General features: G+C 30.4%; 1 protein-coding gene across 1 annotated transcript in view; it reads left to right on the top strand.

Moving 5' to 3' along the window:
- The window catches only part of LOC114325526 (uncharacterized), a 528,612-nt gene that overhangs the window by 448,710 nt on the left and 64,560 nt on the right, over positions 1-15,342 (top strand). Inside the window, exon 3 of the mRNA XM_028273598.2 lies at positions 8,230-8,500. Within this exon, the coding sequence (XP_028129399.2) occupies positions 8,230-8,500 (271 nt within the window). The remainder of the gene's footprint in view (positions 1-8,229; positions 8,501-15,342) is intronic.

The raw sequence follows: 15,342 nt of genomic DNA, 5'->3' as shown, positions 1-15,342 counted from the left end.
CAACAATACCAGAAAATCATTTTTGAAAAAAATTTTTATCGTCGAAAATGAAGGAGCTATGTTTATAAAACGAATTTTTTTCGAAATATTCGAATATTCCGCTTATGGAACATTTTCAATGCATGTATAATACCACAGAACTGGTTCGTATACTGGAATATCACTTAAAAACTATTTGTATTTGTACCTCTACATATTTGTAAATTCGTATTTTTGTGTAAATAAATGTTTTTGTAATTTTTTAATTCTACTTTTTTTCTGTATAGATCTATTAAATTATCTACTTATAAAAATTGTAACGTTCTTAAGGGTGGTTTTTATGTGGTTGAAAAATATTATGATATTATATCCTAAAGCATAAAACAATCATTATTTTTAGCCAATCAAAACCAAATTTTACCCATATTAAAGTTTACAACGTTTTTATATATTTTTTGACAATAAGGGGTAGTGTACACCCCTAAAAATAATCGACGCCCTTGAGCATGATGTAGACAATGAAGTACAGTGTGAGATGATCCTAATCCCAAATTTTTATATAAGTCGATGGAAGCCGAAATTATTCATTTAGGATAAGTAATTTTTTATATATAGCTCTAACAAGGGTGGGGTTAAAATATTATGATGTAAGTAGTTTTTTTAGGGGTAGTTTTCACCATTAAAAAACCAAAAGCGTAAAACGGCTCAATATAGAAAATGAACTAGAGGGTGAAATGAGCCTAATCCCAAATTTTTGTACAAATCGATGCTGGACGAAAAAATTGCGAGGTCTTGCCATTTTTTCAGTTTCATTTCCTCGACTAAATATACAGATGTTAGTGATATGAGTATCTATAAAATATTCCGTTTTACCATCCTATCTTTTAAAATCGAAGATACGTAGTATTCGTATTAGTCATATTTAGAGGGATAGTTTGTTGTGTCTCTTGTAAAATTTGGATAAATGGAGTTACGCAGTTTACAGATTAGGTCAACGAAAGGTGTCCCAAAAGTAGCGGGAGGGTCGAATACCTATATACATCGAATCTAAAAAATAAAAAATACTTTCGATATTTTTCAAACATCTATCCAATGACCCCAAACACGAAACCTTCTTCACACATGGAGGTAAGGTGGGGGGTAATTTTAAAATCTTAAATAGGAACCCACATGTTTTATTACAGACTTGGATTGCTTAAGCAAAAATATAACTTTTATTTGATACATTTTATCGAATTTTGGATGAATGGCGCTATAATACCCTAAGTAAATACAGTTCCAAATAGAAACAGTTAATATCTCCAGAAATACATTTACAAATGAAACATCAAAAAACACGTCTTTAATATTTTTTAAGAGCTTATCGAATGACCTAAACACGACCCCCACTCCACCTGAAGGTATGGTGAGGGGTATCTTTAAAATCTGAAATAAGAACCTCCAGTTTTTATTGCAGAATTGAATACCTCATAAAAAAGTACGTAACATTTATTCGAGACACTTTTTAGATTTGTTGATAAATCATAGTTTTCCAATAATTACAACTCTATCTAATAATTCTAAAAAATGTCTCGAATAAAGATTCCTTAATTTTTTCATGAGGAATCCAAATCTGCAATAAAAACGGAGGTCCCTATTTAAGATTTTAAAATTACCCCCACTTCACATCCATGGGATAGAGGTGTTTAGTGTTATTCGATAAATTTTGAAAAAATATTAAAGACGTGTTTTTGGGATTTTCATTTGGAAATGTATTTCTTGAGATGTTAGAGCATTTCTATAATTTATTTAGTGTATCAGAATAAATCGTTTTTTCCGATTATAGCGCAATCGATCTACAATAATTTTAAGAAAATGTCTCGAATGTTAGTTATTTTTAAGTAAGGAATCCAAATCTGTAAAAAAATGGGTATTCCTATTTAAGATTTTAAAGTTAACCCCCACCTTACCTCCAGAGGGTGGAGTGGGGGGCCGTGTTTAGTATGATCCGATAGATTTTTGAAAAATATTGAACACGTATTATTAAGTTTTTCGATTGGATGTTCATTTCGCGAAATATTCGACCGTTCAGCTACTTTTGGGATACCCTGTATAAGCGGAACTAAGGATCGTTAGCGACCTATACATGTACAGAAGAAATGGAGATAAGGAAAGGAATTGAAGTATATTTGTATTCTCTTACCAGTAATTGTCGGTTGCCTCTACCTCTCCTTTCATAAACTCCTAGCAGCTCTATCCTTCGTCACATATAGTTTTTAGTTCTGCGTCTATCATACCACACCATTGCAGTCTTTGTTCTTACAATCGTTTTGACACTATACAGTCATGGCTCACAGGCTCTTTCTTCGATCTCTGCGATCGAGGACGCAGAGAGTAGGGATGGGAAAAACCTACCGGTTTTAACCTAAAACCGGTTTTTTACTTCGCAATAACCAGTTTTACCGGTTGTTTTTTGTCCCGGTTATAACCGGTTTTTTCTTTTTAAAGTAAAAACCGGTTATTAGGTTTTTACGGTGATTAGGATTAGGTTAGGTATTATTTTGGATCGCAATCATAATTATTATTCTCAAGTAATTATTCCAAACAAAACCATAATTTAAATTTTATTTTATAAATACAGAAGCAAACTGAAAGTGCAAACTCACATCAGCCAGAAACAATTAGGTATTATTATATTATTTCGTTGAAAGGGTATTTGTATTCAAAATATTTACATAAGAAGTGATCTGGTTGAAGTAGACGCAAACATCATCTATTTTTAACACTTGACTCTTGGCATTGAAAGTGGGCGAATGACTTTTTCTGATTACCAAAAATAATGTTCTGACTATGAATATCGAATTACCGATTACGAATACGAATCTGAAATGATTTCTCTACGTTTTCAAAACGATACACCCATACAGGAAGTATTAAATGGGTTAAAATGTACCTATTATACAAACATACAAACGTGTTAAAAGAAATACATGATAAATTTTTTTTGATGGTAGTAAAAATAAAAGATAAATTGCATTATCCAATTTATTTTTAAGTAGAATATTTATGTTGATATTATTTTTTTTTAAATCCCATTTGAAAGAGTCTGGGAAATTTTTTATAAGTTGAAATGGTTGGGTTAAATTGTATATTATTGCAATATGTATATAGGGTGAGGCAGATAACTGGCCTATTAGAAATATCTCGAGAACTAAAGGCAACAGAATCATGTCAATTGGAATAAAGGGGTTTTGAAGGATGATCTATTAAATGAAAATATTTTAATCTCTTTGCAACTTCCGCTTATACCGGAAGTTGCTTATAACTTCGTTTTTTTAATGGGACACCCTGTATATTTTTACATTTTTGGATTCTCTTCGATGTCTTCTTTCTTAAAATATAAGGTTTTGTTATATTATACAGGGTATTTTAAAAGATAATTACGTTTTTTATTAATTTCGTAGCAACATTCACACCCTGTAGAATTGTAGTAGTTTGACATCTAAAACTCTACTTACGTTCAAATGATTTTTAATATACTCTGCTATTGTTAAGAATCATTAGTATAGCTAAATTTTTAATTTTAGTATACAGGGTTGGTCGAAACTCGGAATGAGTATTTTCTGAGTTTTCTTAAATGGAATACCCTGTATTTTTGTATTGTAGTGAAATGATATTTTATAGTACTTTTTTATTTCTTAAGCATTCCCTATACCTAACTGCTTTAATTTGTGAGTTATTGGTGATTCAAGCTAAACATTAATTGCAACAAAAAATACGTAAAATTTTATTAGGTTGGCCGTGAAAATACTCAATCCTAAATAATTTTTCAGAAATAAATACATATTAATCCATACTGGTCCTTAAAATTACCAATAATGGTTTAGCTATCGAAATACCTACTTAGTTAAGATTGTTGGTGCGATTAACAATTAAGCACAAATTAAAGCAGTTAGGTATAGGGAATGCTTAAGAAATAAAAAAGTACCATAAAAAATATCATTTCATTACAATACTAAAATACAGGGTGGTCCATTTAAGAAAAATCAGAAAATACTCATTCCGAGTTTCGACCAACCCTGTATACTAAAATTAAAAATTTAGCTATACTAATGATTCTTAACAATAGTAGAGCATATTAAAAATCATTTGAACGTAAGTAGAGTTTTAGATGTCAAACTACTACAATTCTACAGGGTGTGAATATTGCTACGAAATTAATAAAAAACGTAATTATCTTTTAAAATACCCTGTATAATATTACAAAACCTTATATTTTAAGAAAGAAGACATCGAAGAGAATCCAAAAATGTAAAAATATACAGGGTGTCCCATTTAAAAAAACGAAGTTATAAGCAACTTCCGGTATAACCGGAAGTTGCAAAGAGATGAAAATATTTTTATTTAATAGATCATCCTTCAAAACCCCCTTATTGCAATTTTCATGATTCTGTTGCCTTTAGTTCTCGAGATATTTCTAATAGGCCAGTTATCTGCCTCACCCTGTATATTAATCTTACGCTATATTATATTTAATAATAACCAATAAGTGTATAATATCAATAAAATAATAAATAAATATAATAATTAATAGAATGGGATGGTTTTATCAAAAATTGTGTTTTATTTATTATTGATGTTCATTTATTATTGATGTTCTTTCGATAGTACTAATTTTAATCATAATGATATCGAGTATCGAGTCGAGTGGAGTATCGCAAACTAAAGTGCATTGTAAATGTAACATTGTAACCTATTGGATTAAAAAATCCAAAAACCGGTTTTTGGAAAAACCAGTTTTTTTTGGCCGGTTATAACCGTCAGGTTAAACCGTAAGCAAAAAACCAGTATAACCGAAAACCGGTGTTTTGCCAAAAACCGCCATCCCTAGCAAACCGCTATCGATATTTCCCATAGTTGTTGATCTTACCTATTCTTAGCGCTTTTCATTCACATGCACGCGTAATTTTTTTGATTACCAGGCAGCTAGAGATTTTCACAAAAAAAATGTCTTTTTTCGAATATTTATTTTTAACATTAAACATAACCTGTAAAAGAAACTATATAGCTATAATATGTATATTATATACTGGTTAAAATAGTACACATAGATTTAGATGCAATCCTCTGAAGTTCAGATGCACCCACTGAAAATAATCCTGGGCCGCCCATGTAAGCATCTTGCAGAGTTAAAGCCCCTCGCAAATCGCATATCTTCTTTATTTTCTTTATATTTGAATATTTATATTTACTTTAAAATCACCTCAAAGATATTTTTTATAATAACAAATTTTACTTTTTTTTTTAACTTTGGAGGGGCATTTTTAGGAAAAATGACCGCTACCCTCCAGCCAGAGCGACATTGTGGTATTGGGCTAACATGAAAGAGATACCTGAAAAATTTCCAGATTTCCTCAAATACCTAGCCTAAAATTTCTAAAAGTTCTTGTGCTCTTAGGCTAAGCAATGTTTTAGTTGGGTTAATTTTAGTTGTGGTGGAACTTTAAATACCCTAAGGGCTACAAGCTTATAAATTGAGTGTATATGTTGCCCGAGGGTGTAAACATCTGATAATGCACGTGATGCATACAAAATTTTATATCATACCGGTTCGTTGTATCAATGAAAGTTTTAATTTTATTTTATATTAATTAGAAGTAGCTCAGTGGTAAGAGCGCCTAACCCTTGGATCGAAAGTTCCGAATGGTAGTGAGTTCGAATCTCACCAGGGTTCGAATCTCACCGGAGGGACCGCAGACGTTCGGATACAATTAGCGCCTCTTTGCAAAGAAAATGACGTCGACTTTGCAAAGTAACAAGACACTTACTCAACACACACACTACACATTACACCTGAGTTAGTGATAAGTTATACAATTACGCGGCTAAAGGTTCTAGTTCTAAACCATGGCCAGAATCAGAGAAGAAAAAATTAGAAATAATATTGTATCGCAGCAGGTATTTAGTACAGTTTCAGGGAAAGTGATGTTGGCTAGCAATTTGCTATTAACGTGAACAAAGTTTCTCTATGTGACATTGTCAAAAAAAAGTCAGAATACAAGAGAAAATCAATATTTCTGAAGAAATAATTAAAAAAACCAGAAAAAGCTACTGAGAATCTGTTAGAAAAAATCCAAAGAAACGTACGACAAGGAATACAATTTTCAACAATGGATGGCAGAATATAATACCGAATTCGTAAATGAGACTGTACTACTGGCATACTTTGGAGACATAATATGTATATTATACTTTATGTGTATATTATAGTACTTTATAATATATTATAGTACTTTATTATAGTACTTTATGAGTTATATTATACTTTATGTGGTTCGTAACTAAGAATAAATACAATATTAAACCGGTATGACATAAAAATATTTTCCACTTTCAGTCCATTCTTTCATGGTTTTTGCTCTAAATTTTAAAAAGAACCGCTTGGATTGACATGAAATTTGGCATGTGTATAGCTTACATGTCAAAGAAAAAAAGTGATATTGTGCCGATGTGTGCTTTTGCCCTGTTGGGGGTGAAAAAATATATGTCCAAAATAAGTCCGGAAATGGGTAAACACTAATTTTAAGTAACTTTTGTTCTATAGAGCTTTTTCGCCAAGTCAACAATTTTCGAGTTATTTGCGAGTGAATATGTTCATTTTTGATGTATGTTCATGTTGTTTCAAAAAGTATGTATTTTGTCGAAAAAAACGTTCTTAGCAAAAATATAGCCTATAAAAAAGTAAAAAAATGGTGTACTCGCTAGGTCTCTGGATCTCGTAGAACTAGAGTTATAGCCAATGAAAATTAGATTCATATTCACCAAATTTCAAATAGAATATTTCGACGTGAAATATCGAAAAAATTAAGCACTTTTTGGGGAAAATCCATTATAACTTTTTTAAAGCGTTTAAAAAAAGTTTTATTTCTGTTTTTACAAAAAGTTTCTAGCACTAAATTTAAGCAAGTTACGCTCAAAATAAAGTTGGTCCCTTTTGTTTTTGCAAAAAAAAAATCGGGAAGACCAACCCCTAATTAGCAACTTAAATGAAATTAATCGTTACCGCTCCACAAATTATTTTACTTATGTTGTGTTTATATGATCTGTAAGTTTCATCGATTCAAAGTGCATATTTTTGAAAAAATTTGGTTTCGAAATTAAATTTTTAAAAATTTAAATTTTGAAAAATATGCTCTTTTTCAAAGTAACTTAAAAATTGTTAGAAATACCAAAAAATTTTTCTGTTAGACAAAAATTGATTAAGATTTGGTGTTTCTAAATTTGCATATATTCGTGATCAGTGAATCGTTCAATCCCTTTTAACTACAGCCCTTTCAATAGTAAGGACTTTGAACCGATGAAACTTACAGATCATATAAACAATATATACACGAGTCAAGAAACTTGTGAAGTAACGAGTTTAAGTTCATTTAAGATACAAATTAGGGGGTGACTTTCTCGATTTTTTTACCAAAACCAAAAGGGACTAACTTTATTTTGAGCGTAATTTGTTTAATTTTGATGCCAGAAATTTTTTTTATAAAACAAAAATGAAGCTTTTTTTAAACACTTTAAACAAGTTGAAATGAGTTTTCCCCGAAATGTGTTTCATTTTTGGTTATTTCACGTTAAAGTATTCCATTTGGAATTTGACGAATATGAACCTATTTTTCATTAGCTATAACTCTGCTTCTACTAGGTGTAGAGACGTAATGTATACACCATTTTTTTAAATTTTTTACAGGCTATATTTTTGCTAAGAATGTTTTTTCGACAAAATACTTACTATTTGAGTTATTTGCGAAAAACCGTCTAAAAGCGTGGTTATTTTGTTGAAAAATGAACATATTCACTGCCAAATAACTCGAAAAGTATTGACTTAGTGAAAAAACTCTATAGGACAAAAGTTACTTAAAATTAGCCAGTTTATCCATTTCCTGACTTACTTTGGACGAATATTTTTTCACCCCCAAAAGGGGGTGAAAACCACCCCAGGGCAAAAGCACATATCGGCACAATATCACTTTTTTTCTTTGACTTCTTAGCTATGTGTTGGCCAAATTTCATGTCAATCCAAGCGGTTCTTTAAAATTTAGAGGTTTTGCAATATTTTACCGTTAAAGAACGGACTATTTGTGTTTGCTTTTTTATCATTCAAGTGTTACTTTTATTTAATTTTGGATTTATCACTAATCGTCTTCTTCATCCGTTTTATCTTATCGTTTTTTAAAAGTTCCAGCGAACAATTCCTTACGAAAATTTTTGTTGCAGATAAACAGCAGTTATCAGCAGCGCATTCAACCCCACGACTATAACATGAAGGTCAGCAGCACTTTCTCAGCCACCAGAAGGATCCCCTTAGTGACGATTTCCGGCATTGAATTGGCCGTCGACGAGAACAGTTTCCAAGGTGGGAAAGCTCGCGTTTCCTGCATCGCCAATGTTTTCCATTTATACAGACGAGAAAAGAGTATCGTATTGGACGAAGACAGGCCGAGACCTAGACCATCTTCTGTCTTGGGGACACGGGACGCCAGTTCAGGTAAACAAATTTTTTGTTTTGCAGTTCTCTATTCTAAATGTTGCATCTTATTATTATTTTTTTCGTTTTTGTGACGAAATTATAACGGGGCAACTTACTAAGGAGGTGTGCTACCTCCTTAGTAATTTGCTGCGTCCGAATGGCAGCTATGTACGCATTTGATCCCGCTTGGCGGCGCTAGTGTAGTTGGAGGTCAACGTTTTGACAATTCGTGAAGTTTGTATATGGCGTTTTTGATTATGATTTAACAAATAATAAATTATGGCCGAAAAAAAACGGATCTTGGGCTGTTTGTGCGTTGAAAAAGGAATTGAGGGAAAGGAATGCGAGAGTTACTGGAAAAAAGGAAGCCCTTATCGAATGATTAACTATATTAATGTCTGAGGGTATTTATTTGGTATTGACTCACTCCCTGAACGAGTCTAGTATGTATATGATATCTGCCTTATTTTTATCAATTTAAAATTCCCAAATAAGTACGCTCAGCATTAATTTTTGTGTATATCTCATTTAAAAATGTGATATTTTCAAAATATGGCCGCCATGACAGTTGTGCATTTGGGGTAAATTTGGTTTAAGCATGGGTTGAGCGCAGTTGATTCTGCAATGTTGCCTTATTAAAAAAATATATAATTCCTTATAGAAATACAGAATGTGTTAATTTAATTAAATATAATTATTTGGGTGTTTGTCTAGGTGAAAGGCGACCTTAAATTTAAGATGAAATTAGAAAAAACTAGGGTTAGGTTTTAGTCATTAAAGAATATTTGAATGGTACTAGGTCACTTTAATTTTCAGTTATTAACTGGTTTATATTATTTTTGATTGGGTTAGGTTTGATCAGATTATGTTTTAGTCATTTTAAAGCATATTTTAAAGGTAATATGTTAAAATGTCACTTAAATTTTCAGTTATTAACTTGTTTATATTATTTTCGATGACACTAAGTTAGGTTTGGTCAAGTTATGTTTTAGTCACTAAAAATATTGGGCATTATTTCAAATTTTTCTATATTATTATATCAAATATATTTTTTTTAAATTTTCACTTCATAAAAAGCGATTGTAGATGTGGCAACAGTATGAATGTATATAAAATTGCATATCTTAATCCGTTCGTTTATAATAAATTTTGATCTGAATTTTATAGTGAAGTATTCTATTTTTCCCGAGTGTCGAATCTAGGGGTAATACGTAATCTGTTTCAACAAATTGTTTACTGCAGATACGTGCATTTATTTTCAGCACATATTTATCCTTTCTTATTACTACAATCCACTTTTTTCTCATCAAAATATCTTTGGGAAACCTGTGTCCTGATGATCTCGATGAGCACAAATGCACAGCACAACATTGAGGGATTTTATGCTCTTAACCCTTAAACGCCCAAGGGTGGGTAAAAAATGTCCACCTAATGCGTATTCCCTTGTAACATATTTATTACGTGTTTAATTTTTTTTTTTTTAATTATTTATTGTTAAAAAGACAGCCCATTATCGAATGTTAATTTGGCTCTACCAATATTTTTGAAAATAAAAGCAGCATCTTGAGTTAAATATGGATGGGCATAAAAAGTACACCCTTGGCAAAACTTGTTACTAAAAGTTTCTATATAATTTCTCGTTGGTAGGAAGATAATCCATATAATTATCGATGTATAATTACATACTCTACATAATTATCCGCCAATGAGGAGGCTGAAAGAAAGAATATGGAGAAAATCGACAAATCTGAATTACTGGCTTTTACTGGTATGTTAATTTTGATGTACATTGTAATTTTGTTGTAAGGTTTGTAAATTGTTTATATTAATATTTTAGAAGATGCTGTGTTTATTAAGCATAAGATTCTTAATGTTAATCCATTTTCAACAACCCTCAATAAATAATATATTAGCTATTTTCGAGGTGGACATTTTTTACTCACCCTTGGGCGTACATGGAACCTAAAAAAGGTTGGGCGTTTAAGGGTTAAGTTTAATTCACACAGCCAAACAAATATGCAATATTTACTTAGAAATAGAGTGATTTGAAGTGTTGACGTAAGTAGAGGTGACCTCCAACCACACGAGCGCCACCCACGTTGAGCTTTCCAGATTAGCTGCCAATCACGCTCCGTTGGCAAAACGCCGCTAATATTTTATCATGGGATATTTTTAGATAACTATATACAGGGTGTCCCGAAAAAATTGGTCATAAATTATACCACACATTCTGGGGTAAAAAATAGTTCGATTTAACCTAACTTCCTATTGTACAAATATGTTCATAAAAAAAGTTACAGCCCTTGGAAATTACAAAATGAGAATCGATTTTTTTCAATATATCGAAAACTTTTTATCGAGATTTTTTATTGAAAATGGACACGTACTTTTCTTATGACAGGAACATCATAAAACAAAATTATAGTGAAATTTGTTCACCCCATAAAAATTTTATGGGGTTTTGTTCCCTTAAACCCCTCCAAACTTTTATGTACGTTCCAAGTAATTCATTATTGTAGTACCTTCAGTTAAACACAACGTTTTTAAAACTTCTTTGCCTCTCAGTATTTTTTAAAATAAGCCAAGTTTTTATCGAGATGCGGCTTCTTTTTTAATTTATTTACATAAATATTTTATGGGGGTTTTGTTCCTTTAAACCCTCCAAATGTTTGTGTACTTTCCAATTAAACTATTATTGTGGTACCATTAGTTAAACACAGTGTTTTTAAAATTTTTTTGGCTCTTAGTCTTTTTTTGATAAGTCACCTTTTAGGCTATTAATTATGTACTATAGAAAGGAACTACAACGTTAACGGGGTTTTATTATTTAATATGGTCAATGAATCTCTATATATGAAAAAACCGCGGAGTGCTACCATTTAAAGGGGTGCGTTTTTGAGAAATGGATGAATTAGTCCCTGGGCACAGGTTACATTAGGGTGAGTTTTATGCAGTTTTGGTACAAACACGTCTACATAAAAATTGTTCCTGGTTAAATTCCCTATCTAAATATAACATTTTAAAGTCAAAGATACTTTTTTTAAAAAAATATATTCAAAAGAAAAAGCACAAAGAAACCCAAAAGAAAGAAATTTTGTTTTTTGTCCCATAACTTTTGTCCACGTGGATATAGGTATAGACATTGCTTCACAGAAAAAAAAAAACTTACATATTTTATCTTCAGAACGGTGTTCGGTAGAGGTCATTAGGATTTACAGTTTTCGAAATACGATTTTTCAAATTTCGCCACTCACAGCAATTTTGGGCAATTTTCCTTCTTATTTCGCAAATATTGTTCTGTAACTTTTTTCTACGCAACTTTAGGCATATGCAATGGTACATGTAAGAGGAATAGAAATCAATTACTTTTAAAATGGTTTACTGTATAATGTTGTATGACTTCTTTTAAAGAGGTTATAGGTAAAAGTTAATTTTTTACGATTATTTTTTAAATTCCCCATTATAACTTTTTTTCTATATGGTATATATTATATAATAAAAAAGAAAGCTTATTCTGTTTACTTTAAAATGGTGTATTATAAAAAATTCTAGGGTAATTTTTGAATAAGATATGCTTTTTCAAATTGTAATAATAGCCTAATAAAATAAAAAAAAGTCAAAATGTAAATTCGTACAGGTTAAAACAAATTTTATATCAAAGTTTAGGTAGGTACAAAAGATATTTTCAAGAAAGTATCCAAATCATACAAGGGGATCATTGTTTAAATAATTAAAAAGGGGTCATTTTGGCAAAAAAATTACTTTTTTAACTGCTGAGGTCATTCAATTACTAATGAAGGTCTGTATGATTTTTTTCTAAAAAGTTGAAGGGTAATTCTTTCACATAAGACTTACTAAATTAAATTTGATTCCCTATTTATTTAAATAATTGTATATAAATCTATAAAAACAAATTTGCAAAAAAATATTTTTAGCGTTTTAGATAAGCACTATAAAATATCTTATTTTACAGACTAAGTTGCGCTGTCTTATCAGTATTAGGCAAAAAAAATTGGTCCAAAAATATTTAATATTTTTTGAGATATTGAATTTGTTTATTAAATGTTACTATATTTTAAATTGCAAAAACGCGGTTGTTGCCAAAGAAATGTACACCTGCTTAAGATGTCATTATTTTTATTTTTATGTATATTTGCGATGAATGTATTGATAAATTCAAAATTCAATTAAACTCCCCCCTAAAATGGCATTTGAAAATTATTCAAATTTGTTTATAATTTGTTTTTTTAATAACGTCGCGGGGATTAAGTATTTTGAAATGTCGTTTCGATAGTTGGGTTCATGGGAATTTTTTACTAATTAACAAAATTTTTTTGTCGTTTTTTCTTCTTCTTTTTTTTTTGGAGTTACATTACTACGGGCCCTTTTAGGGTTAAATTTTATTAAGAATGTCGAATCTCTGAGTTGTAGATTCTAGACCTAAAAATATTAAGATTTAACTAAAATCTCTTAAATAAAATGTGGCTACTTACTGAGTTACAGGGTGTTTTATTTAAAAATTATTGTTACCAAGTACTTTAAAACTATTTGACGTATCCTTATCATACTTGGCAGAAAGTGTGGCTATTATACACCCTACTAAATTGTGATTAACCTTCGAGTGGTAACGTACGGTCCCTGACACCGACGTAGTGGATTTTTCGCGGTAAAACTTAAATGCGCATTTTTTTTTGTCCCCGCAACAAGGTAGCTTTCAAATTATCATCACACTATTTAGTCATGAAAAATCTGTGGCCAAGTGTGGATAGTTCATATGTTATTTGACCTGACGGTGTGAGAGACCGAGGTTACCATTTATGTTATACTTAACGGTAAGTTTTTGTCGTTTTTGGTCCATAGTCAGTTTAAATAACAGATGTTAATTTTAGGAGTTGTATGTGAATATTGATTATGAAAGAGAACAAATCAGGTTGCAACAACTTTTGACGAAATTGTTGCTAATTCCGAATCAGAACCGTACAGTGCGGTGCAGTGGAGTGTATAAAAAAATGAGGAAACAAACGGACAATAATTTCAGTTTGTGTTGGACATTTGTTGAATAATTTTATTTTTTTTGTGACGTTTCAACCCTTGTCGATATGCTTGTTGATATTTTGTATTCAAAAACTTGACATGTTTTTGTAAATTGTTTGTCAATTATGTTAGTATCTAAAAGAAGCCACTTTTTTTTAATGTGCATTTTTTTCCCGAATATAAATAAATATTGATCATTTCTTACTATATTGTTATTTAAATATACTTATATTAAACATTTAGTCACATCAAAATATTAACACAAAATTAAAACCTAAGATATTCATTATTAAAACAGTCGGTGTCGTAGACCGACGTTACCAACTACGTTACAAGAATTCACGTTACCGGCGGAAGGTTAATAAACGTTTCTAGCTAGTGCCAGAGGCGTACGGCAGGGGATAGTGAATGATTGACCCTTCCAAAATTCTACGTCACTGAGTGAATTACTATTTTAGCGAAATTCTTCGATTCTTCAATACTTTGTATGTAAATAACTTTTTTGGTATCGATAAAGTCATCAGTTTGAGAGATATTGGAAGTTTAAAATAAATTAATGAATGAATCAAAATAACTATGCCATTTCATTTTTAACGTCTAATATCTCGAAAACTAATTACTTAATCGTTACCAGTAAAGAGTATATTATTTACATAGAAAGTATTGGAGAATCAAAAAATTTCGCTAAAATAGTAATTCACTCAGTGGCGTAGAGTTTGGGAAGGGTCAACCATTAACTATCCCCTGTTATACGCCTCTGGTAGAAGCAAGAAACTTTTATTTATCACAGTTTAGTAGACTGTATAGTACACACACTTTCTGCCAAGTATGATAAGGATACGTCAAATAGTTTGAAAGTAATTGGTAAAAATAATTTTTAAATTTTTAAATAAAACACCCTGTAACTCGGTAAGTAGCCACATTTTATTTTAGTGATTTTAGACGAATCTTAATATTTTTATGTCTAGAATCTACAACTTAGAGATTGGACATTCTTAATGAAACTTAACCCTAAAAGGGCCCGTAATAATATAACTCCAAGAAAAAAATAAGAAGAGGAAAAAAAGACAAAAAATTTGTTAATTAGTGAAAAATTCCCAGGAACCCAATTATCGAAACGGCATTTCAAAATATTTAATCCCCGCGACGTTATTAAAAAAACAAATTATAAACAAATTTGAATAATTTTCAAATGCCATTTTAGGGGGAGTTTAATTGAATTTTGAATTTATTAATACATTTATCGAAAATATACATAAAAATAAAAATAATGACATTTTAAGCAGGTGCACATTTCTTTGGCAACAACCGCGTTTTTGCAATTTAAAATATAGTAACATTTAATAAACAAATTCAATATCTCAAAAAATATTAAATATTTTTGGACCAATTGTTTTTTACTTAATACTGATAAGATAGCGCAACTTAGTCTGTAAAATACGATATTTTATAGTGCTTATCGAAAACGCTAAAAATATTTTTTTGCAAATGTGTTTTTAAAGATTTATATACAATTATTTAAATAAATAGGGCCTCAAATTTAATTTAGTAAGCCTTATGTGAAAGAATTACCCTTCAACTTTGCAGAAAAAAATCCTATAGACCTTTAATAGTAATTGAATGACCTCAGCAGTTAAAAAAGTAAATTTTTTGCAAAAATGACCACTTTTTAATTATTTAAACAATGTTCCCCTTGTATGATTTGGATACTTTCTTGAAAATATCTTTTGTACCCACCTAAACTTTGATATAAAATTTGTTTCAACCTGTACGAATTTACATTTTGATTTACATGTAGTGTAATTTTATTTTACTAGACTATAAGT

Source organism: Diabrotica virgifera, chromosome 8, assembly GCF_917563875.1.
Source record: "Diabrotica virgifera virgifera chromosome 8, PGI_DIABVI_V3a".
Classification (NCBI taxonomy): domain Eukaryota; kingdom Metazoa; phylum Arthropoda; class Insecta; order Coleoptera; family Chrysomelidae; genus Diabrotica; species Diabrotica virgifera.
The sequence above is the reverse complement of the archived record's forward strand: the minus strand, read 5'-3'. Positions and strand labels throughout refer to the sequence as shown.